The sequence below is a fragment of the Pocillopora damicornis genome, chromosome 4 (assembly GCF_964200805.1).
Source record: "Pocillopora damicornis chromosome 4, jaPocDami1.2, whole genome shotgun sequence".
Lineage (NCBI taxonomy): Eukaryota > Metazoa > Cnidaria > Anthozoa > Scleractinia > Pocilloporidae > Pocillopora > Pocillopora damicornis.
The window spans coordinates 9,651,113-9,670,193 of record NC_142673.1 but is presented as its reverse complement, the minus strand read 5'-3'; the positions used below and the strand labels follow the sequence as shown (position 1 = coordinate 9,670,193).

Below are 19,081 nucleotides of genomic sequence, written 5' to 3'. Positions count from 1 at the left end.
ACACAATCTACCGTACCGTTGCTTGGGGAGCTCCTTCTTGTCCAATTGATCCACGGAAAATGGAACGCGCAAGTTTCATCAACAAATAAAATGCGTCCGGTGCTATGTAGAGTGAAGACTTAGCAGCAGTTTGTCTTACAGCTGAATTTTTAGCCGTTCTGTTTCTTCTCTCCTTCTTTTATTTTGCGATCTTCCTGTAGATATAACTTAAATCACCCTGTCATTAGAGGACAGCTCCTAACATGAGTCGATTGCGACATCGCGACGCCGAGATACACTTTAGCTGTTTTACATAGACATCAACCCCAGAGGATCAAGAGAAGATTACATGATTAAGCTTTGATGGAACTTAATGAAAGCCTTTTAAATACCAACACGCCGATGGTTGTAATCTAAGGTTTGACATGGAATGTCTCAGTACTTCACCGAAACTCGTGGTCTCATATATTTACGTGGGAGGGAGGTTTGGTTGGTCACATGATAGTAATAATTCAAAATGGCTGTCTTGATCAACTTCGCATGGTTGCGCTGAGATCTATTTAAAAGGTGAGTAAACCTTTATTTTAAATCCTATCCAAGAGAAGCATATTAAATCTAACTTATATGCTGTGGAAAATCTGCCGCTGAGTTATCGTCGGTCTCAATATTTCTCGTGGAAGAAAATCTTGCTCTATCGACGGGGACGTATCCGTTCATGTTGCGAGATTCTTTTTAAGCTTTTATGGCCATATTGATGATATTGATGGATAAAATATTATGAAGTTAATATTTATTTACTTAGATATATTTAAAAGGTGAGCAAACCTTTATTTTTAATCCTATCCAAGAGAAGCGTATTAAATCTAGTTTAGGGCCTGTTTACATATATGTGGGGGACCTTAGGTAGGTGAGGCAACCCGCCTAGCCGTGGTCGAAAAATAAAACGCGTTTACGTGCAATCCTACAACCCCGGGGTGCTGGGGTGAGGTTTCTCGAGGTTGTTGTTGCGCTTTCAATTAGGGAGTTTGAGCACTGGCGTCCCAAGCTCACATCTCGAGAAAGACGAAAGATTAATTCTTGGACATGTATGTATTTACTCATGAAAGTGTCACCTGTTGTGATACGCGGTGTTAGGTTACGCGAGGAATCGTAGACTTGATGCGTCATAAGGAATAGTTTGGGAAACGAAATATGGTCGATTTACAACGCTTAATACTCCGAAATTTGAACATTTTACACTCTTTGTGTGTCCGTTGCGGTTTCTGGTGATTTCTGCCATGAGACGGCTAGGAAATGCACAAAGTTCTAAAACATACGTGTTTAGCTTTTGAGCTTTTCGCCATGAGTGCGACGACCCCGTCTAGGCGGATTACCCCACCTTGAGACGTTTACATGGCAAACTGTTACCTTGGCTGATAGGGTTACCCCACCTATCATGTAAACGTGATCAAGATAAAATGAGAGATTATATGGAAAGGTGGGTTACCTCACCTGCCTGGGGTCCCCAGTACCTCCATGTAAACAGGCCCTTAAATAAGAAATTATATGGACAGGTGGGTTACCACACCTTGGCGGGTTACCTCATTTACCTGGGTAAACAGGCCCTAAGGGCTTAGGCAGGTTGCCCGGTGACAATTTACCATGTAAACGTGTCAAGGTTGGCAAGAAGCTCAAAATCGAAACATGTATGTTTTAAAACTTTGTACATTTCCTAGCCGTCTCATGGCAGAAATGACCAGAAACCACAATGGACATACAAGGAGTGTAAAATGTTCACATTTTGGAATATTTAGCATTGTAAATCAACCATATTTGGTTTCCCAAACTATTCAGTATAACTTATTTGTCAATGGTTCCTTGTGAAACCAAACACTGCGTAACACAATGCGTGATGCTTTCATGAATAAATACGTATGTATCTGAGAATTAATCTTTCGTCTTTTTAGAAATGTGTGCTTGGGACGCCTCTGCTCAAACTCCTTAATTGCAAGGGCAACAACGACCTCAAGAAACCTCACCCCAGCTCCCTGAGGTTGTAAGATGGCATGTAAATGCGTTTTATTTTTCAACCACAGCTAGGCGGGTTACCTCACCAACCTGGGGTCCCCCACCTCCATGTAAACAGGTCCTTAGTTACAACTGCCTTGTCCTCCTGCTTCTTGGTTTCTTCCCTGTCATTTTTCAGAGCAATTAAGTCTTTACCCTTTTGTTTAAACTAGCGGACGATGTTGATAATGACTTATCGGCTTTGTGGATAATGTTGCAGATTTTGTTTCCCTATTTTTCCCAAAAGGAAAACTTTTGAAGCACCCCTTTGATTAAGCACCTTCCTTCAAATAAGCGTCCCCTCCATGTCAAAATTTTAAACAAGTGCTCGGGCGCTTGTTTCAGGAAATACGGTCACTGAGGTTAGCGCTTGTGTGTAGCATTGCAGTTGTGTCTTCCATTGTAGTTATGTCCTCACACCTTATAACCAATAGAATGTGGTTTTACTTCTTCCAATCAAAGTGTGTTGTGATTGTGTCTTCTGTGTGTCACTTCCCAACTAGGGGAGGGATGCAATGCAAAAGTGTAAAAAGATTGTTAAGATTTCTGCGCTCAGAGTTTGAGAATTTCATGGGCTATCCTTGATGCCTCTTGGGATGCCTCAGTGGAAGAGTAAGATTCTGGTAGCATCTTTAAGTGCGAGGTATCAGGGAAATTTTATTCCATACATTGAAAAGCTTAGGAAGACGAGAATTTGACATTGCCTTATGGCTTTCCTTACTTTTCTGTTGGAGCTAGTACAATAAAGTAAGGTTTTTGTCACATTTCATGCTAGTATTTTTTTAAAATTTAAATATTACAACCATTCTTCAAAGATCACGTGCAAGTTTTGTGCCAAATTCCTGTAGATTTCATGTAGCTGGATGATACCTGGATTCACTGAATCCTTCTGTGTTGAGGACTGACTTTTTTAATTTTGTTTGGGACATGCAAAACTTGATATTACACGATTAAAAAGCAGGACAGATCTCGGTATTTCAATGACGAAAAACTTGTGATTTTCTTCCAGCCTCATAATAACTTGTATTATGTTACATGTAGCAATCTCGTAGTATCTACACTGATGGCTATTATGGATACAGTGGAAGACAACAATATTCAGCTAGGATGTATGGTTGATGTCAAACTTCACATATCTTGGAAGGTTAACTTACAAACTGCTTACACATATGATGAAGATCTGGTCTCTCTTAAGGGATAGGGTGCTGGCTCCTATTGCTCTCTAGCAAGTAACAGTGGGGTTATCATTCTCTTTGCTCACCCAGAAGGGCACACATTTGAAGCAAAACTACTCATCACTTAATAATATGTGATTTTCTATTTAAATCAGTGGCTGACATAAAAAAAAAAACTTTATTTAAGTGTCAGTGTATTTTAGCACTGCTGTGCTAATTGGGGACACTGTAAATAAGGAAACAAATATCGTAAATGAACAGAAACTCGTTAAAAACCCCAACTGGTGGGAGGCAGACCAGTTGGCTATTTACAAAGCGTGCAGGAGTTGAATTCGGGGCCACTGAAGACAAATCCATCCAGTGGCAGGGAGGAGGACTTGAACCCGGGACCTCCGGCTTACAAGTGCAGCGCCCTAACCACTAGGCCACGCTCGCCTCCTCCTCTTGACTTATGCCACTTTCTTTCTTTTGATCTATTTAGAATAAAACCCCTTTAACTAAATTATGAGGAATACCACAATAATATGTATTTTATATGTTACCACATTTTACATACTTTTTCAATTGTATGTTACAAACATTAAAATGAAATAAATACCAATTCATGCACAAATGAATACTTTATTCAATACAGACTGTTGCCCATTTTTAGTGATTATTGCTCCTACACTTGTTAGTAAGAACTTGGTCTTGTTGGTGTTCATTGTGAGTGTTTGGTAATCCATATATCAATGGAGACTCTCTCTGCAACTATTTCTGTGGAGAAAATACAAATCCTTTCACCCTTAATGTCATTCATACAGGCATGGATGAGAACCAGCAGCAAAGCAAAGTAAACAAAAGTGCTGATGAGGTGGTAAGCTCCATTGTAAACATTTTCTTGACAAATTATGCACTAGTTATAAAAAGGTATGTGTTGTGCTTAATTTTTGTCCTTGGTGTAAAAATCAGTTTCCTTTGGTTTTGTTAATGATATGAATGAAAACTGCATCTTGTTTAAAGAAAGATAAAATTTAGCTCTTAGCCTAAGTTATGGTGAGATGATATGTCACTATCCATTTGGCCTCAATTAAAAGTAAAAGAATTAAACTAAGGATAAAACAAAACCACAGCATACTTAAACTAAACCCTCAGCCTATTTGTATCAATATTATTATTTTTTCTGGTGTTTACGCAATAGATTCAATCCACTTTTAGACAAAGATGATGCCTGTACATTTTACCATTATTCTTAGGGTAAGGCTTATGTAGAAAGCAATATTTCACAAAACAACAACATTATGTATGCAAAGTTTAAATTTTTCAGACCTTTTCTGCTTGATTTTTTGAGTGGTTACAGGATTTTCTTGTGCAGAGAGTTCTGGGTGAATTTACCAGTCACCATGTTTTTTGGTATGATGGTTTACATTGATTGCTGTGCTCTACATTCATCGTTGAAGTACCAATTAATTCCTTTGCCATCAGTAATTGCTTTAAATATACTGTGTCAGAAATCACAGCACTGTGCCCCAAAATGTAATGTTGTCCAGGGCAAAATTTCATAATCTGAGCAAGGCAACAGTAAAAATCAAGTAAGACCACACAGACATCATCTACAAGACAACATTGCTATGTGTAATGTTTATATAGTTCGTTATGTAAAAGCTACTCTATTCATTAAATCAGTGTCAATACTCTCCCTCATAGCAGATATAATTTTTAGCCAACTTGAGAAATAGTGGCCTCAAATGGACCCTTTTGGACATCCAAACTTTTAAATTTCCAGGAAAGGTTCCCTAGACTTTGTTGTCCAAGTGGGAATAAATGGCTGCCACACTGTCATGCAGTTTTGTCCCTCCCAGCTGCTCAAATGTTTTCCCCCTTTCCACAATCTTACCAAAGCCCCCATATAAGTAGTTATAAAAACATTGAAGTGAAGTGTGCAATCTCTGCAAGAGATGATAATCATGTATACTTTTAAGTGAGTCATCCTAGTGGATGTTTGGTGAGGTATTGCATTCTGTGCTCAAAATCTAGTTCACATAGACCTGGGGAAAAGAATAGGGTATAATAGTCAGGTTGATGAATTGCTACAAGCTTTAATTTGATACCACTACTCATTTGGTTATCTATCGTGCCAATACTCTTTCTGGTTATTTGGGTTTTTATGGAAACTCTTCCCATTGAGAAGAAGCATGGTATGTGTTTGCAAATTAATAGAAAAGAAATGTTAAAAAAAAAAAAAAGAAAATAGGGGAGAAACAGGATGGTACCAAAGACAGTAGTATATATATTTTTTTTGCAAGGGGGGTAGTTTTTTTATTTTTGAATTAGGGTTCTAGCTAAAGTATGTCTAAGTTTCTACATTTGTTGTTTAGCCTTGTGATTTCTTGCTTTAGGAAGTGAGGTAAAATTGTTTGAATTGGTTTTTTTGTTACAGCCACTTGAATCTGTAAATGGAAATAAAACACATAAAAATGGTGGTAAGGAACACATTACTTGCACTATAAAGTACTGAAAGTAATTTGTAACTCTCCATATTTGTTATTTACAATTGATATGCTTTGCACAGGTGTTATGTGATAAGTGGAGAAGTTAACTGTATTTCAAAAATTAAATCACTTTAAACTGCGGTGAAAGCTATTACTTTTATAGTTATAACACTCTGAGAACCTTCCCTAGTGTCTGTGTTATAGAGGTGTCCACTAAATATAGGTTAATTTATTAGGAAATGTGGGAAGAATAGTATGTAACTTATAAATGATGCAAGTTTCAGCCAGTTGAGGGTTCTTGCTTTTTTATTGTGGTGCTAATGGTGTCTCAGTCAATTGCCAACTTAGTATTTAAACACGAAGGCGCACTATAAATAGCTTGGCTCCTCCCCTTTGTTTCAGCTCAAATGCAAAACTCATCCAATATGGCGACCAACGGTCCCACCATGAGTGAAACGGTCTGCATAAAAGACACACTTTAAGTGTTTTTTTGTGTCAATAAATTAGAAGATATTGCGTCTTGTTGACTCTAATTCCCATAATTGAGCTCATTTTGATATTAATTGGCATTAAGTTATCGTTCGGCCGCTCAAAGCGCGATCTGCGGTCGACGAGACACTCGTACAGTTGTCTTTTCAAAATTCGCGCCGTGTAACTTCGGCTTATGTCCCAAGCCCCTAATACACATTGGTTCTCCGAGCCTTCAGATTATTCTCATTGAAACTAGCGGATTCATGAAACATTCTATGCGCAATGCTCAGACTATTATTATTTGTGACAATATTCTGTGACAAAACCTCTAAAGTATGGATGATTTCGCAAGTAAGTGCGATTTTGAGACAGAATTTCACAACTCTAGTTCAGTTTGGGGAAAAGTCTTGGCTGTTGCTGCTCGAAAGATATTTTTATTGGGAAATTTAATCGTTATGGCTGAGGGAAATAACCCATCTGTACCCAAGAAAAAGCGTCCAACGGATCGAGGTCCTCAGTTCTCGTTCAACATAGAAGTTCCTCGAACTCAGGAGAGCAGACTTCTCGGCATCAAAGACCGCATAAAGATGGCCAGAGGCTCGTTGAATCTCACAAAAGCGACCACAAGCACACAGAATGCAGATTTAATGGAAGCTCTTCTGTTAGCTTTTGAGGAGAAAATTGAGAGGAAACGACTGACATCGAGCGATCTGAGCTTATCATTAACGGGAAGTCCGAACCCCTCTCTTCTCTCTACACCATCCACAACTGCACGGTTTTCGATTCCTTCAGCTTCTTCTACTCCATCTTTGGGTATTTCTTTGCCTTTCAGTGATCCTTTTTTCTCCAATTTCTCTTCCACAAGCAGAACGTACGCCACAAAGAATGCAAATCACTGCATCTTCAGCAGAGAACGACTCCATACATCTCTGCAGCGAAGAATCTCTGCGAACTCTGTTTTCTTTTTTCTGTAATACGCTATCGACATCATGTTATTATTGTGGAAAACCCCTCGATTGCGAATCACTTGTCTTCAATCGACAGAGTCATGTCGTGTCAGTGACAATTTCATGTGTTGGTGGAGATTCTTTCAAGTGGCTCTCCTCCCCCATCATGGGAGGATCTCCTCCAAAGTACTATGTAAATTTGAGGTGAGCACTCTTTCATTTTTTGCTCGAAATTTACTGAAATTTATCATCTCGGTATTTTAGAGTTTTTGTTTTTTGTAACTGGTCACTTATCTGTCTCTCTTTTTCATAGATTGATTCATGGAGTATTGTCCTGTGGCTTGACAGAGACACAATACACAAGTTTCTGTCAAGCAGCCAACATCGGGTCAGAGGGAGAAAAGACCTTCGACACAGGTTAGCAATGCACATTCTCAGATGCTCTGAAAATCATGTAGTCTTTCTCCTTGCAAGGAGAAGGCAGTCAACAGCAGTTTGCAGGTTGTTAAATCATTAATGTTCTATCAAGATAGCTCAAACTGACTGACCTGTTCCTTCTTTGGTTTCTGCCCTACCAGATGCATTCTAAAATACTTCTATTTTTAATCACTTCAACAGTCTTGAAAAAGCTTGGTTACTTGACAGTTGTGAAGAGGGTTTCCAATGAGTCGATGTTGGCTGCTCAAGAACAAGTGAAGAGTAACCCTGCATATGCTGTGAATGGAGAGGTACAAGTAGTCATTTTAACTTCATTTTGTCTTTGGCCACATACTTATACACCTGCCATACTCGGAGTATATTATGTAGACTGGCACGTACAAAGATATAAAATCTTATATCAGATTGTAAATCTTGAAAATATCTGTGAGTAGAGAAATGTGACCATTTTTATGTTTTGATTTCTACCATTTTCCTGCAGTGTGTTATAACAGATGCAAGGCATGATTCCAGTCGATCAGCAGCACACACAACAGTGTCAGCCCTTTCTTTCTCGTAAGATGCTTTCTACTTGATTTCTTTGTATGATATGTTGAACCTCTATTATGTTCAACACCATTCCTAAAATCATTTCATTTGCACTGATTATCTTTAGGACCAAAAAGGTGTTAGCAGTTGTCAACTGGAGTAAGGCCAATGAAACTTCAGCAGTAAGCCGTGAGGTCCCTATGACAAAAGGGCTGTTGACTTATCTCTGTGAGACACAAGGTATGATAAGTTTGCATCCTCAATAATATCATATCACATATGTAGTACAAATATGGAGATCAGAAGTATATTTTATAATGCAACTAAAGTAATTCTTTTTTCAGGGTTCCATGTTCCAGAGGTGGCACATGACTTTGTATTACAGCTAAAAACATGGATCTTGTCAAAAGGAATGCTTAATTCCTTTGACTCTTGGCATGGTACTCAGTATACACTTGTATTTCTTGGCTCATTTTGTCTTGATTATTATGACTATTTCTTGAAAATTGGCCTTTTATTGGTATTAAAATTTTTTGTTTATTTTCAGGTGCAAAGTCTGTGACTAAAGCAATGAAGAAAGTTGCCTCAGGACCACAGAGGGATGAGGGCTCAAAGTGGTTTTTTGAATTGTCCGACAAAGGTAAGATATCTCTCTTATGAGAGTCATCGGAAGCTATATTCTCTCTACAATTATCTGCAGATGTCAAATTCCTTCTTGATATGAGATGAATACAATGGAATATAATAATTGTGAATATTTTACAGTGGAAAGTACAAGGACTCATGTGTACTTCTGCATGAAGAACAGTCCACCCACTGAAGAAGAATTTCAGGGTACACTGTTGAATGTAGTTGACCATTACCAGGTAATTTGAATGACTGTTTATTGAGAGAACATAGTATTTTGTTTTCATTTTTGTAAGTACCTTTTGTTGTGTTATTCTTGCAAGATATGACATGATCATTACCTCAAAGATTGCACATATTTCTTTAATAATGGTGAACAAGAGACATTATATTTACTATAATTATTACTACTGATTTATTAATCTATTTTTCCATAACTTGGTGTATTTATTACTCAGGGTAATCATGTCAGATGCCATGCGGAGTCACGGTGCAAGCAGAATGGCTATGTGATGGGCAAAAGACTGTTAACTAAACCTGAAGCAGTAGCTGCCTACAGGAAAGCCATTATGAGCACTTCAATTTATAGGCATGCATCGGACTACATGCGGGTAAATAATTGACACATGCTGTATGTTTATGTTTCTTTGCATGAAGAAGTTTATCTCTTCTTCCAAATTAATGATGTTGAGGTAAGGGCCATAGATGAGTTGAACAAAATAATTCATTTTCCAGTTAAAGAAAAATCACCCATAATTTGTTGCCTTCTTTAGTGCAGGGAAACATATTGGATTGAGTCTCTCCATTCAGTGATGCTCATTTATGCTGCAAAGCGGATTCATTATGGGGATGACTCATACAACATGCGCATGGAGTTAGCCATTCTTGATTGGGTAAGAAACTTATGTTGTTAATTCGTCAAAATAACTTTGGCACTTTTTGGATTCACTGCTTTCTCATGCTTATTGACTATTTGTCTTACAGAATGAAAATGTGAATCGAGAAGCATCGTCTCTACAGATGTACCAACATGCCAGGCATCCAAATCGCTTGGCAGAGACCAGGGTGCTTACTTCAAAAACATTTCATTTCAGAGAAACTATCTGGTCTACCTTTTTTAATATAAACAAATGATGTCTCATCTGTTTTCCATTGCACCACAGTTTCTGTGATAATTACAACTAGGAGCCCAAATGTCCTGTAAAATATGTGAGGTCATTAGGGAGGACCAATTCTACCAACTGCTGGTACTAAGTGATGAAAACATGAGTATGAGGTTTGACACTAGGTATTTTCCAAGTAGACTCATTATCTGTTACTTTTCTCTGCACTGTATATCTTTTCCTAACTTATAGGAAAGTCACTATAATTTGCTGTGTGGACATTATAAAATGGACCATAAACAATTTGGTACTTGGGCTCTCTTTGACGTGGGCATTTGAATGAGAATTTTATTATTCCCTTTTATGCCCCATATAGGGAATACCAGGAGGGTTAGGAAACCTTGACCTCACATCTTTTATAACACAATTGGGCATCCTTTCCCGCACAGCATTAACGTGGTCCCCCAGTTCGACTTTTCTAGCCTGATAAATAGGGTCTTTCCAGAGCCCACATTTGTTCAATGCTCTCCAGTACGTCTTGTAATCTTTTCTTCGTCGCACGTGATTTTGAATATGTGCTTCGCGATAGCCAAGGTATTCGCGACTGTCGGTCGTTACACATGGCGTTTGCCGACAGTAAATACACATTTCGAACTCGTCCCCTCTTGCATCAGCTATTGTGGAGACAAAGTAAAACAACTATTAGAGCGAAAGCGCAACTGAACAGTCATGAAGTCTGATATGATCGTACAACTGGTCTTCCCGCCTACATTTTATTTTGGACAATTTTTATGTACATTTTTCATGTTTCATTGACAAGTTTGCCCAAGGTGTAGTATAAAATATTGCAATAAATACAACCTGTAGTTCTAAAGAAATAACTCCTTTCAAAACATTCTTAGGCAGGGCAAAACGTTTTGTAGGTGTCACGCAAGGCTGCATTTCGGAAAATGAAGGCATCAAAAGGAAGCAGTCTAAGACATGAACTGTCGCATCATACGAAAAAATGTGTGGTTTGCAAGTATATTCTAACTAGTATTTCCTAGTTTGTAAAAACTCTGCAATTAGTTACTTCTGAGAAATTATAGTGTTACGCGAGTGTTTCAATCTTGGTGATACATTATCACAGTGATTGTTAGTGTCGAACTGTAATCCTAAGTTACCTTTCTAATGTATTGTTCCAAAGGTCAAGGATCATCCAGTATTGTTGTAATCATATTATACTTAGATTAAAAAAAAGAAAAAGAAAAAGAAATCGCACCATTTGTGGAGGAAGCCCGTACAGATGATTCGTTTGGCGACATCGACGCCTGGACATGTTGAAGTGAATCGGTGGTCGGCGACGGTTCACTCGCGCGCTCCAGAACTTCGCCTGCAACAGTCGCTCTGCTTTTATTTTTCTTCCGCTGGGTTGACAGCACTTCCCCTTCACATTGTTGAAGAAATGCCTTGAACATTTCTTCATCTTTTCTTTTTATTCTTACAGTTATCTACATCCAGTATTTGGAAACAGACATGAAATTACGCAATGGCAATTTTGGGCGATGGCGAAGCGAATCATTTCGAATTTCAAATTTACCGCCAAAAACGAAGACGGTTTCGTTCGGAGGAAGGTAATACAAACCTCAACAAATTCTTCCATTTTGATGAAAACGTAGAAATTTAACGAGAAATGCGCCTCTGGTCAGTGCCTTGTATTGACTGCAGCTCAAGCTGTTTTGGAGTTCTGTATGCCACGACGGTTGATTGACAAATGATCCAGAGGTACCTAAGGCACCTCTCCTTTTATAGCGCGCCTTCGTGTTTAAGCACTAGTTGTGCCAGTTGATTATTTGACTTCCCTAAATGTTTTTATCAGTGGAGCTAAAAGAAAAGGTTTGCAAGGCCATGCTTTAAAAAAATGTCAGGAAGGCCTTAAAAGCTTACTTAGATCATAATGAAGATGGAGGGTTATTTTATTAGCAGTTACATGTAAAGATAGGTTGGAGTAGAGTTATAAGTTAAAAATACAACATTTGAGCTCAAATTTTACACAGACATTATTCAGGTATAATGGAAACTTCAAAGCACATTTTTGTCTCATTCATAAGCAATGCTTTTTTTATTAAAGTTTGTGTTCAGAATTACTGTTGGCCTTGATATTTTTAACATTATGTAACATTAAAATGTTAATTAAACTGAGTGGAGTGCAACTTGGGCCGTAATCATATGCGTTATTTCAAAATCAAACAAGCATGCAGTGCGAGTTCAATTTGAAATCACAAGTATGATTTCAGACCAAAATTGCATGACATGAGGTTCAATTACCACTTTATTACATCCATTTTGAAATCACCCAAATACAGGATTTGGTCAGTTCAAATATTTTATTGATGTAGTACTGAGCTGGTTTGAAATTAAATTCATTTTTTTTTTGGGGAGGGGGGAATAAAAGTATTGGGAACAAAAGTTGCAAAATGTGCCACATGATACTCTTTGTCTTTCATTTTCCTGCAATTTGATTGGTTACTTTAAACAAGCCTTGAAGTCTAATTGGTTGTTTTGTTTTTAGTGTAGCCTCCTTGTTGGCTGGGAAAAAGATGCAATTTAAGGCAAAAAAATGGTGTGATTCGTGAATAAATTGCACCAATTAGAGCCAATCAGATTACAGGGACCACCAGTGATTTCAAAATAAGTGAAATATAACATTATATAACATTATATATTATCATTTTCAACAAACAATTAAATTTTTTAGTTTTGATCTGAGCAATTAAAAACATTATTATCTTGTTTCCAAGGTTTCCAAGGAAGGTTTCTTTGCTTCATGCCTGGGTCCTTATGTACATTGTTCTGTTTTATGGAAAATAACAGTTGACTTAAGCAGGAAAACTACGATCAGCCTAGAGAGGCTAGAAAATAATTGTGCTTACAAATAGCAGTTACCTCCAGCTGGAAAACAAAAGAGACAACAGCTTGCACTGCACTGAGGCACTGGAAAATACAAGTAAGTACTGGAAAAGAATATTTATTCCAAGCTGGTAATCTTGGAGCAGCTTTGTGGAGCTGGAAATTAACAGTACTGGAATACAACAGTTAACTCCTGCTGAGAAACTGAGAACAGCTGAGAGGGGCTGGAAGATAACAGTGCTGGAGTACAAGAGTTATCCACTGCTGGAATTCAGAAACATGAAACTTTTAAATACTATCATGCTACAATACACTGAGCATGCAATAATATTTTCCATTGCCTCAACTCCAGTACTTGTGGAAAGGTCATCTCTGAACCATTAAATAGGATCTACTTTACCAGTTATGTACAGTTTGCAATACATTAATGAAAGAAAAAATCTTAACCCTTTAACCCCTAAGAGTGGCCATCAAATTTCTCCTTACAATTTCACCCCTGAATCAAACATTAAGGTCACAAGAACCAAGGTAATGACCAACAACTTATAAAGTTCTTGATTTTTAGACAAATTCTCCTTGTCAACAGCTCAGGAAATGTATAGAGAACAGTATGGAGAATATGCCTACTGATGTTAGGGTATAAAGGTTTAATCAATAAATGTATGTTAAAGGTAGCAATCTTATATAGCTATTACTTATTCACAAATGCTTTATTTTATTTAGCAGATTGAAGCTTCAATGGATGCCAGAAATATGGTTATGAAAAACTGGCAGATACTGTTTTGTTATTTGTGCTGGTGAAGACAGCAGTGCAAAAATAGGTGAAGATGGAATCAAGAAATGCAGAACAGGAGTGAGTCTATTTAGTCCTGAAAAAACCATGGAAGAGGTTTCTACTGGTTTTGGTGTTTTTTTTTTCTGGTAAGTATGAATCAGGAGATTTTGAGGAGGATTATGAAGATATGAATGATGATTTATTTGTTCTCCCCCCTCCTCTTCCTCCATTAGACTTTCAACAACTGGACAAAGACACAGAGTTGTCAAGTGGAAATGATATTCAAGGTAATTAATGTATTGACCATTTTCACTCTTTGTCTCTTTATTTTTGTAAGATGAGTTTTTTGCTACATTGTTCCATAATTATTTATCTCTATAAACCTCGTTTGTTTTTTTGTTATTTGCTAAAGAAAGCATTGTTGTGCTTTTTTTTACAGCCAGTGAACCAGATGATGAAGATTTTGAGCCTCCCAAAGATGCTTCTTATGAGGTATCCAGAATTTGTGAGTGATTTATAGTTTTCTTTTGTTTAGGTTTTCTCTTACTTTATTATTATTATTAGTATCATTATTAATGTTAATTTTAACTATGCATAGATGTTCTTGTAACATGCTATGTAGTTTAGGGGAATATCATTATTATCATTATTTTATACTATGCAGAGATATTCTTGTAACATGCCAAGTAGTTTAAGGGAATATTATTATTATTATTATTATTATTATTATTATTATTATATTATTGTCATTATTACTGCAATTATAATTACTATTACTTTTGTTTCATTTATCCTTTGATGACCAGTTTTCCAGTTTTGGATGTTTTTATTGCCTGATGTCTGCAATAAATTTTAAGTTAAATTATTATAAATACATCTAATGATGGATGTTCCTCCTTCTAAGTTTGCTAAGTTTGTTTGTTGGGTTAACAGAAAGATGAGGTTGTTTTCATTTTCCTTTGAGTTAATTCATAGCATATTATCATTAACATACTGATACTTGGTTAGTGGTACTTCATTAGCAAAGAAGTCTAACCAACCAACCCAATGAAAGTAGGCCAAATGTGCATTTTGATACCAATTTGGTAAAGACAGCCTTTCATGAGCTGAGTGTCATTAAAGTTTCTTTCCAAATGAAGACTGATTTTCTTCACGGATTCCAACCCTACAGATTCTCTATTCAAAAGAAGGAAGGAAGGTATTCCAAGGCCTTAATGCCATCACTGAGTAATATCTTTTCAAACTAAGGAAGGAGAAAGGGATGAATGTTCCAAGAGGGTGTTACCATGCATTGATAACAACAGAAGAAATGGTAGATTTTGATTACTGGAGGCAGGGGAAGTCGACACAGATTTTTTCATTTCAAGTGGGAGCCTTGGAATTTTGGACCAAGGAGACCACAAAAGAGTTGATAGATGTGGCAAGTATCTTAGAGCAAGTTGACAGTGATGGATAGGTCTTATTGAGCATCAAAGAACAGCATCGTTATGGAATGTGGAGAGACTGGAAAAAGGGGCTACTTGAGGAGAAAGACTATTTGTAATTTTAAATAAAATAGTAAAGGAAATCTATTTGGCACAGTGTAATACTAATAATTAAACACCCAACGTGTCATGTGTCCACACTAACAGTTTCAATTGGATTTTGAAGCATGCTTAATTTAAGTTATATCCAAAATCCCCCAGCTCCAAATTGTGAATAGTACCTAGACATGGCCAGAGAACATGAACAGAGAATGCTAACCCTAAGCATGTTCACATCAGACCCATGAATTTGTCCACAAAACCTCCTTTGGAATTGTTCAGTTCCAGATTTTCGCATCCAGTGCATTTCCAGTGCAGTAAAATTTTAAAAAATGACACAAACATTTAAATTGCAAAGAATCTATTTAAAAACTTTATATTTACAGCAACCAAAACAGCCTTGACTCCTCAATCTGGTGTCATAATCAATCCTCACCCCGATTTTCCGTTTGTTGAATCAATTCTGGAGAAACGGGGTAAAATCTGAGTATTCATCCTGTCAGTGGAATACATCCTAACTTGTCATATTCAATCTTTGTCCCGGTTTTTTTGCATTTTTCCAAGAATTCTGTAAAAATGGGGTAAAATCGGACAATTCATCCTACAAGTAAAAAATATATCCCAACTTGTGATATGTAATCTTTACCCGATTTTCCATTATTTTCAGAGAATTCTAGAAAAACAATTTATCTCATAGAAAGAATATATCCTAACACCCCAAATGAATTTTTCAATGAATTCTGTGCATCAAAATCATGATCATCTGTTACTCTTTCGATGATTGTGAATACCGCGACCCTTTGTCACTTCATTTGTATTTTTTTTACCCCACAAAGTTTCCAACCTCTTTTCTTTGCCACACCCAAGCCCTACTGCGTCTCTGATGTTTTTGCCGATTTTCCAATAAACTCTAGGCAAATTCCTGGATAAATTCCGAACTAGAAAAGTTAGTGTGCAACTTAGAAAAGTGTCTCGTTGACAGATTTTGACTGCAAAACTTTGCCAAGTGCGATCAATTCCCATATGTGAGAAAAGTCTTTGTGCCGTTTGCCGACAAATAATAACTCTTTGTTCTGCCAACTGAAAAACTCACTCGCGATCACGTTTGGTCCATAATCTAAAACCAACCTCGCCGAACAACTGCTGTTCTGCTCGCCTGTTTTTTTTTTCAGGTAAGAAACATTTTCTTTTTAACTTCTTTGATCACGCAACGGTGATCGTACCCCATTATACGAAACCTAAGGTTTTGTAGCTGGAAATCTCTCCCATGGAGAACTTTGTAACAGCCTGGAATACGTTACATCGTATTATTACTTTTTATGACAAGAAGATTTCTGTTGGTTACGAGCAACGACTATATATTACGGAAAAAATTTGGTTCTAGAGGTTATTACTTCTATTCTTAAAATAGGAAAAATAATATAGCTGATTAGTTAAATCGCGAACTTTTCAAAACTCATCCTTTGTTGAATACGGTAAAGAGTTTGATTGACGAAAGCACAGCAATCTAAGTTTCAGTTTACTACATTGTCTGCATGTTGTCATTAACCGTTTGAATATCCATAAGTATAAGCGTTCGGGTATCCTCGCTGATGATATTTCAGATGATCTGCAGGATCCTCGAAAGAAATGAATCAGTCACTCCTAAGTGGGCTACAATCTCTGACAAAAGTCTTTGAAACACTTCCAACCCTTCCCGCTTCCTGCCCATTGCAATGTTGCTTCACACAATCTAAGTGAGATTCAATGTTAGTTTACCGCACTAACACCGCAAGGTACGAGGGGGAGGTTAGTCCTATCTTGAGAACTGTGTTCCAACACTTTTTCATAGATTGTGGATTCTCTATCTTCGGATGCTTAAGGGCCTATTTACACGGTACGTCAGAGTTTCTCGCATGCAACAAGCTTACGACAGGCCAACTACACGACTTGTTTCGTGTGAATCAAACCAAAAACTCGCCATCGCTAACGACTTTCACATGCGACACAAAAAAATGTCTTAGGCTTTGAAAACATTTTCTAAAACGCTGCGACAATCGTAACCGAATTCGACAGAAATTACTTAATATATTGTCACAAATTTCTAGGGGAAGGGGAGGAAGGCGAAGTTTTCTCTGAAAATAATGGAAAATCGGGTAAAGATTAGATATCGGGCTGATAAGGTTACCCTACCTTGCAGACTGGGCAACCCGCCTAGGCGGGTCACCCCTCTCCAAGATAAAATAAATTATATGGACAGGCGGTTTACCTCAACTAGGCGGGTTACCTCACCTACCTGGGGCCCCCCCACCTCCATGTAAACAGGCCCTTACTTGAGTTAGACTCCACGATTAATGCAAAGTCGCCCTTTAACACCCGGTAACTGTCCATCGGTAACTGTTTTGACACTATTATATTTTTATATTTGCAGCAATATTACGACCTTACCGCAGAACTTCACCCTGACCCAAAAGTTCAAACAACATTTTTTATTAACACTTTTGGTAACCAGCTCATTTTTGCGAGTTTCTTATCTTTCTAGATCGATGCTCACGAGGCAAGATTTAAGGAAAAAGTGAGTAAATTAGTTTAAAAAAAACTTTCTTAGTTGAAATTTGATTCGATCAGTTAAACTTTGATTCTTGAAATCATAAGCTGGTGTGATTTGACAAGAGATTATAACACTTTACAATCTCTTGGTTTTATATAATAATGATAATGATAATAATAATAAATAACTGACGTCACTGCCATATTTGTTCCTTCCTTGGATGTTTTCTGAGCTGATTTAGGGAATTAGTTTTGGTTCATCTGCTTTTCCCTCTATATAAGCCATTTTTAGGTTAAATATCGCTTTTTTTTATTCCGATACTAGTCCCCATATTTCGCAAATCTCGTAACAGAAACATATCTATACATTTACGAAAGCTAATTCTGAGAGCTCGGGCTATCTGTCAATGTGTATCGGTATTCGAGTAACACTCGTGTGGGTGGAGTGTAGAGGAGCTCGTTTCTGATATCTCTAATCACACAAATCGAATAGACCATTTGTTGGTCTTAATATGTAATGTGCACCGTTCCAGCTGCACGAATCTACGCGTGACGCCTCGAAGCCAAAGCGCAAGATCATTAAATCGAGAGACAAGCGCCCTAGCAAAGTCAATAGTGTTGGGCGATTTTTGATTGGAATCTCCTGGTCGAGTTTGCTGACGTCTGATAAATCATGTGAAGGAAAGCTGTCGCTGCTGACCGAAGTTATCAAATACGGTTTGGACACAATTATGCCTGTGCGCTCCATTAAAATCCACGAGACGGATCGTCCCTGGCTGTCAACGCAGCTCAAGCAGCTCATTACCTGCCGCCAAAGGGCCTTTGCTTCTGGAAATCAGCCCCTATTCAAGACCCCTAGAAACAAAGTTAACCGCAAGCGCAAGCACTGTCGTAAGGTGTATTATGAAAATAAGGTTAAGGACTTGCAAGATTCCAAACCACGCTATTGGTGGAGAGAGGTTAAGCAGCTTTGCGGGTCTGCTAAAACAGCAGGGCGTGGCTTGACTTCTATTCTTCACCCCGACCTCGTGTGCGACGAGTCTACTCTTGCAAACAAAATCAACAAGGCATTCTTCAACGTCATGGAAGATTACTCGCCCTTAACTGACTGTGTGCGCGTGGATATGGACGACGATCAGCCTATTTCAGTCAATGAACACTCTGTGGTGCTCAAACTTCGTGAAATCGGCTGCGCACGTGCCGGTGGGCCGGAAGATCTCCCGAAGTGGGTATTAAGGGAATATGCAGATATTCTAGCAGCGCCAATTGCAGAAATTCTTAATACCTCCTTCTCCGAGTGCAAAGTTCCCCGGGCTTGGAAGATTGCCGACGTTCCACCTCTCCCCAAAGCACCTACTGTCAACGACATCAGGACCTAAGACCCATTTCATTGACATCCACCTTGTCTAAGGTTGCGGAGGGCTTTGTTATCGATAAGGAATTGAAATCAGTACCGTTATCGGCCATCGATCCCGCACAATTTGGATTTATTCCAGGTTCATGCACCACGTTCGCTTTAATCTCCATGTTCCATCATTGGCTACACGCTACGGACGGCACCGGCTCAACTGTAAGGACTG

At 38.0% G+C, this 19,081-nt stretch overlaps 3 protein-coding genes and 1 long non-coding RNA gene across 9 annotated transcripts; 3 read left to right on the top strand and 1 right to left on the bottom strand.

The window, feature by feature from the left end:
• Positions 1 to 406: 406 nt before the first annotated feature.
• Positions 407 to 13,915, top strand: LOC149046749 (uncharacterized). Of its 6 annotated transcripts, XR_016185436.1 has the most exons (8): positions 462 to 546; positions 1,926 to 3,169; positions 4,004 to 4,056; positions 4,381 to 4,436; positions 5,620 to 5,662; positions 12,566 to 13,595; positions 13,683 to 13,736; positions 13,889 to 13,915. It is a non-coding gene; the product is annotated as an uncharacterized LOC149046749 (long non-coding RNA). The 6 variants fall into 6 exon arrangements; XR_016185437.1 differs by lacking the exon at positions 1,926 to 3,169 and having other exon boundaries at positions 423 to 546; XR_016185432.1 differs by lacking the exon at positions 4,381 to 4,436.
• Positions 6,059 to 10,307, top strand: LOC149046751 (uncharacterized). Its single transcript, XM_089202367.1, has 11 exons — positions 6,059 to 7,293; positions 7,403 to 7,506; positions 7,708 to 7,817; positions 8,009 to 8,082; positions 8,183 to 8,295; positions 8,400 to 8,495; positions 8,603 to 8,695; positions 8,821 to 8,921; positions 9,141 to 9,293; positions 9,456 to 9,575; positions 9,667 to 10,307. The coding sequence occupies exons 1-11, from the start codon at positions 7,028 to 7,030 to the stop codon at positions 9,814 to 9,816; spliced, it is 1,380 nt and encodes a 459-aa protein (XP_089058493.1). The 5' UTR covers positions 6,059 to 7,027; the 3' UTR covers positions 9,817 to 10,307.
• Positions 9,771 to 11,270, bottom strand: LOC149046750 (uncharacterized). Its single transcript, XM_089202368.1, has 2 exons — positions 11,047 to 11,270; positions 9,771 to 10,459 (listed from the first exon to the last, which is right to left on the bottom strand). The coding sequence occupies exons 1-2, from the start codon at positions 11,240 to 11,242 to the stop codon at positions 10,137 to 10,139; spliced, it is 519 nt and encodes a 172-aa protein (XP_089058494.1). The 5' UTR covers positions 11,243 to 11,270; the 3' UTR covers positions 9,771 to 10,136.
• A 3,180-nt stretch (positions 13,916 to 17,095) lies between the features above and the next one.
• On the top strand, positions 17,096 to 18,880 carry LOC149046748 (uncharacterized). Its single transcript, XM_089202653.1, has 3 exons — positions 17,096 to 17,107; positions 17,494 to 17,526; positions 18,035 to 18,880. The coding sequence occupies exons 1-3, from the start codon at positions 17,096 to 17,098 to the stop codon at positions 18,878 to 18,880; spliced, it is 891 nt and encodes a 296-aa protein (XP_089058779.1).
• Positions 18,881 to 19,081: the final 201 nt, after the last annotated feature.

Excerpts from the sequence above, each read along its gene's own strand:
- LOC149046748 (XM_089202653.1), top strand. Across the intron at positions 17,527-18,034 it reads AGGCAAGATTTAAGGAAAAA|CTGCACGAATCTACGCGTGA; the intron begins GTGAGTAAATTA and ends GCACCGTTCCAG.
- LOC149046750 (XM_089202368.1), bottom strand. The coding sequence starts at position 11,242 with ATGTTCAAGGCATTTCTTCAACAATGTGAAGGGGAAGTGCTGTCAACC. Across the intron at positions 10,460-11,046 it reads ACGGGCTTCCTCCACAAATG|CTGATGCAAGAGGGGACGAG; the intron begins GTGCGATTTCTT and ends TCTCCACAATAG.
- LOC149046751 (XM_089202367.1), top strand. The coding sequence starts at position 7,028 with ATGCAAATCACTGCATCTTCAGCAGAGAACGACTCCATACATCTCTGC. Across the intron at positions 7,818-8,008 it reads CATATGCTGTGAATGGAGAG|TGTGTTATAACAGATGCAAG; the intron begins GTACAAGTAGTC and ends ATTTTCCTGCAG. Across the intron at positions 9,294-9,455 it reads ATGCATCGGACTACATGCGG|TGCAGGGAAACATATTGGAT; the intron begins GTAAATAATTGA and ends TGCCTTCTTTAG.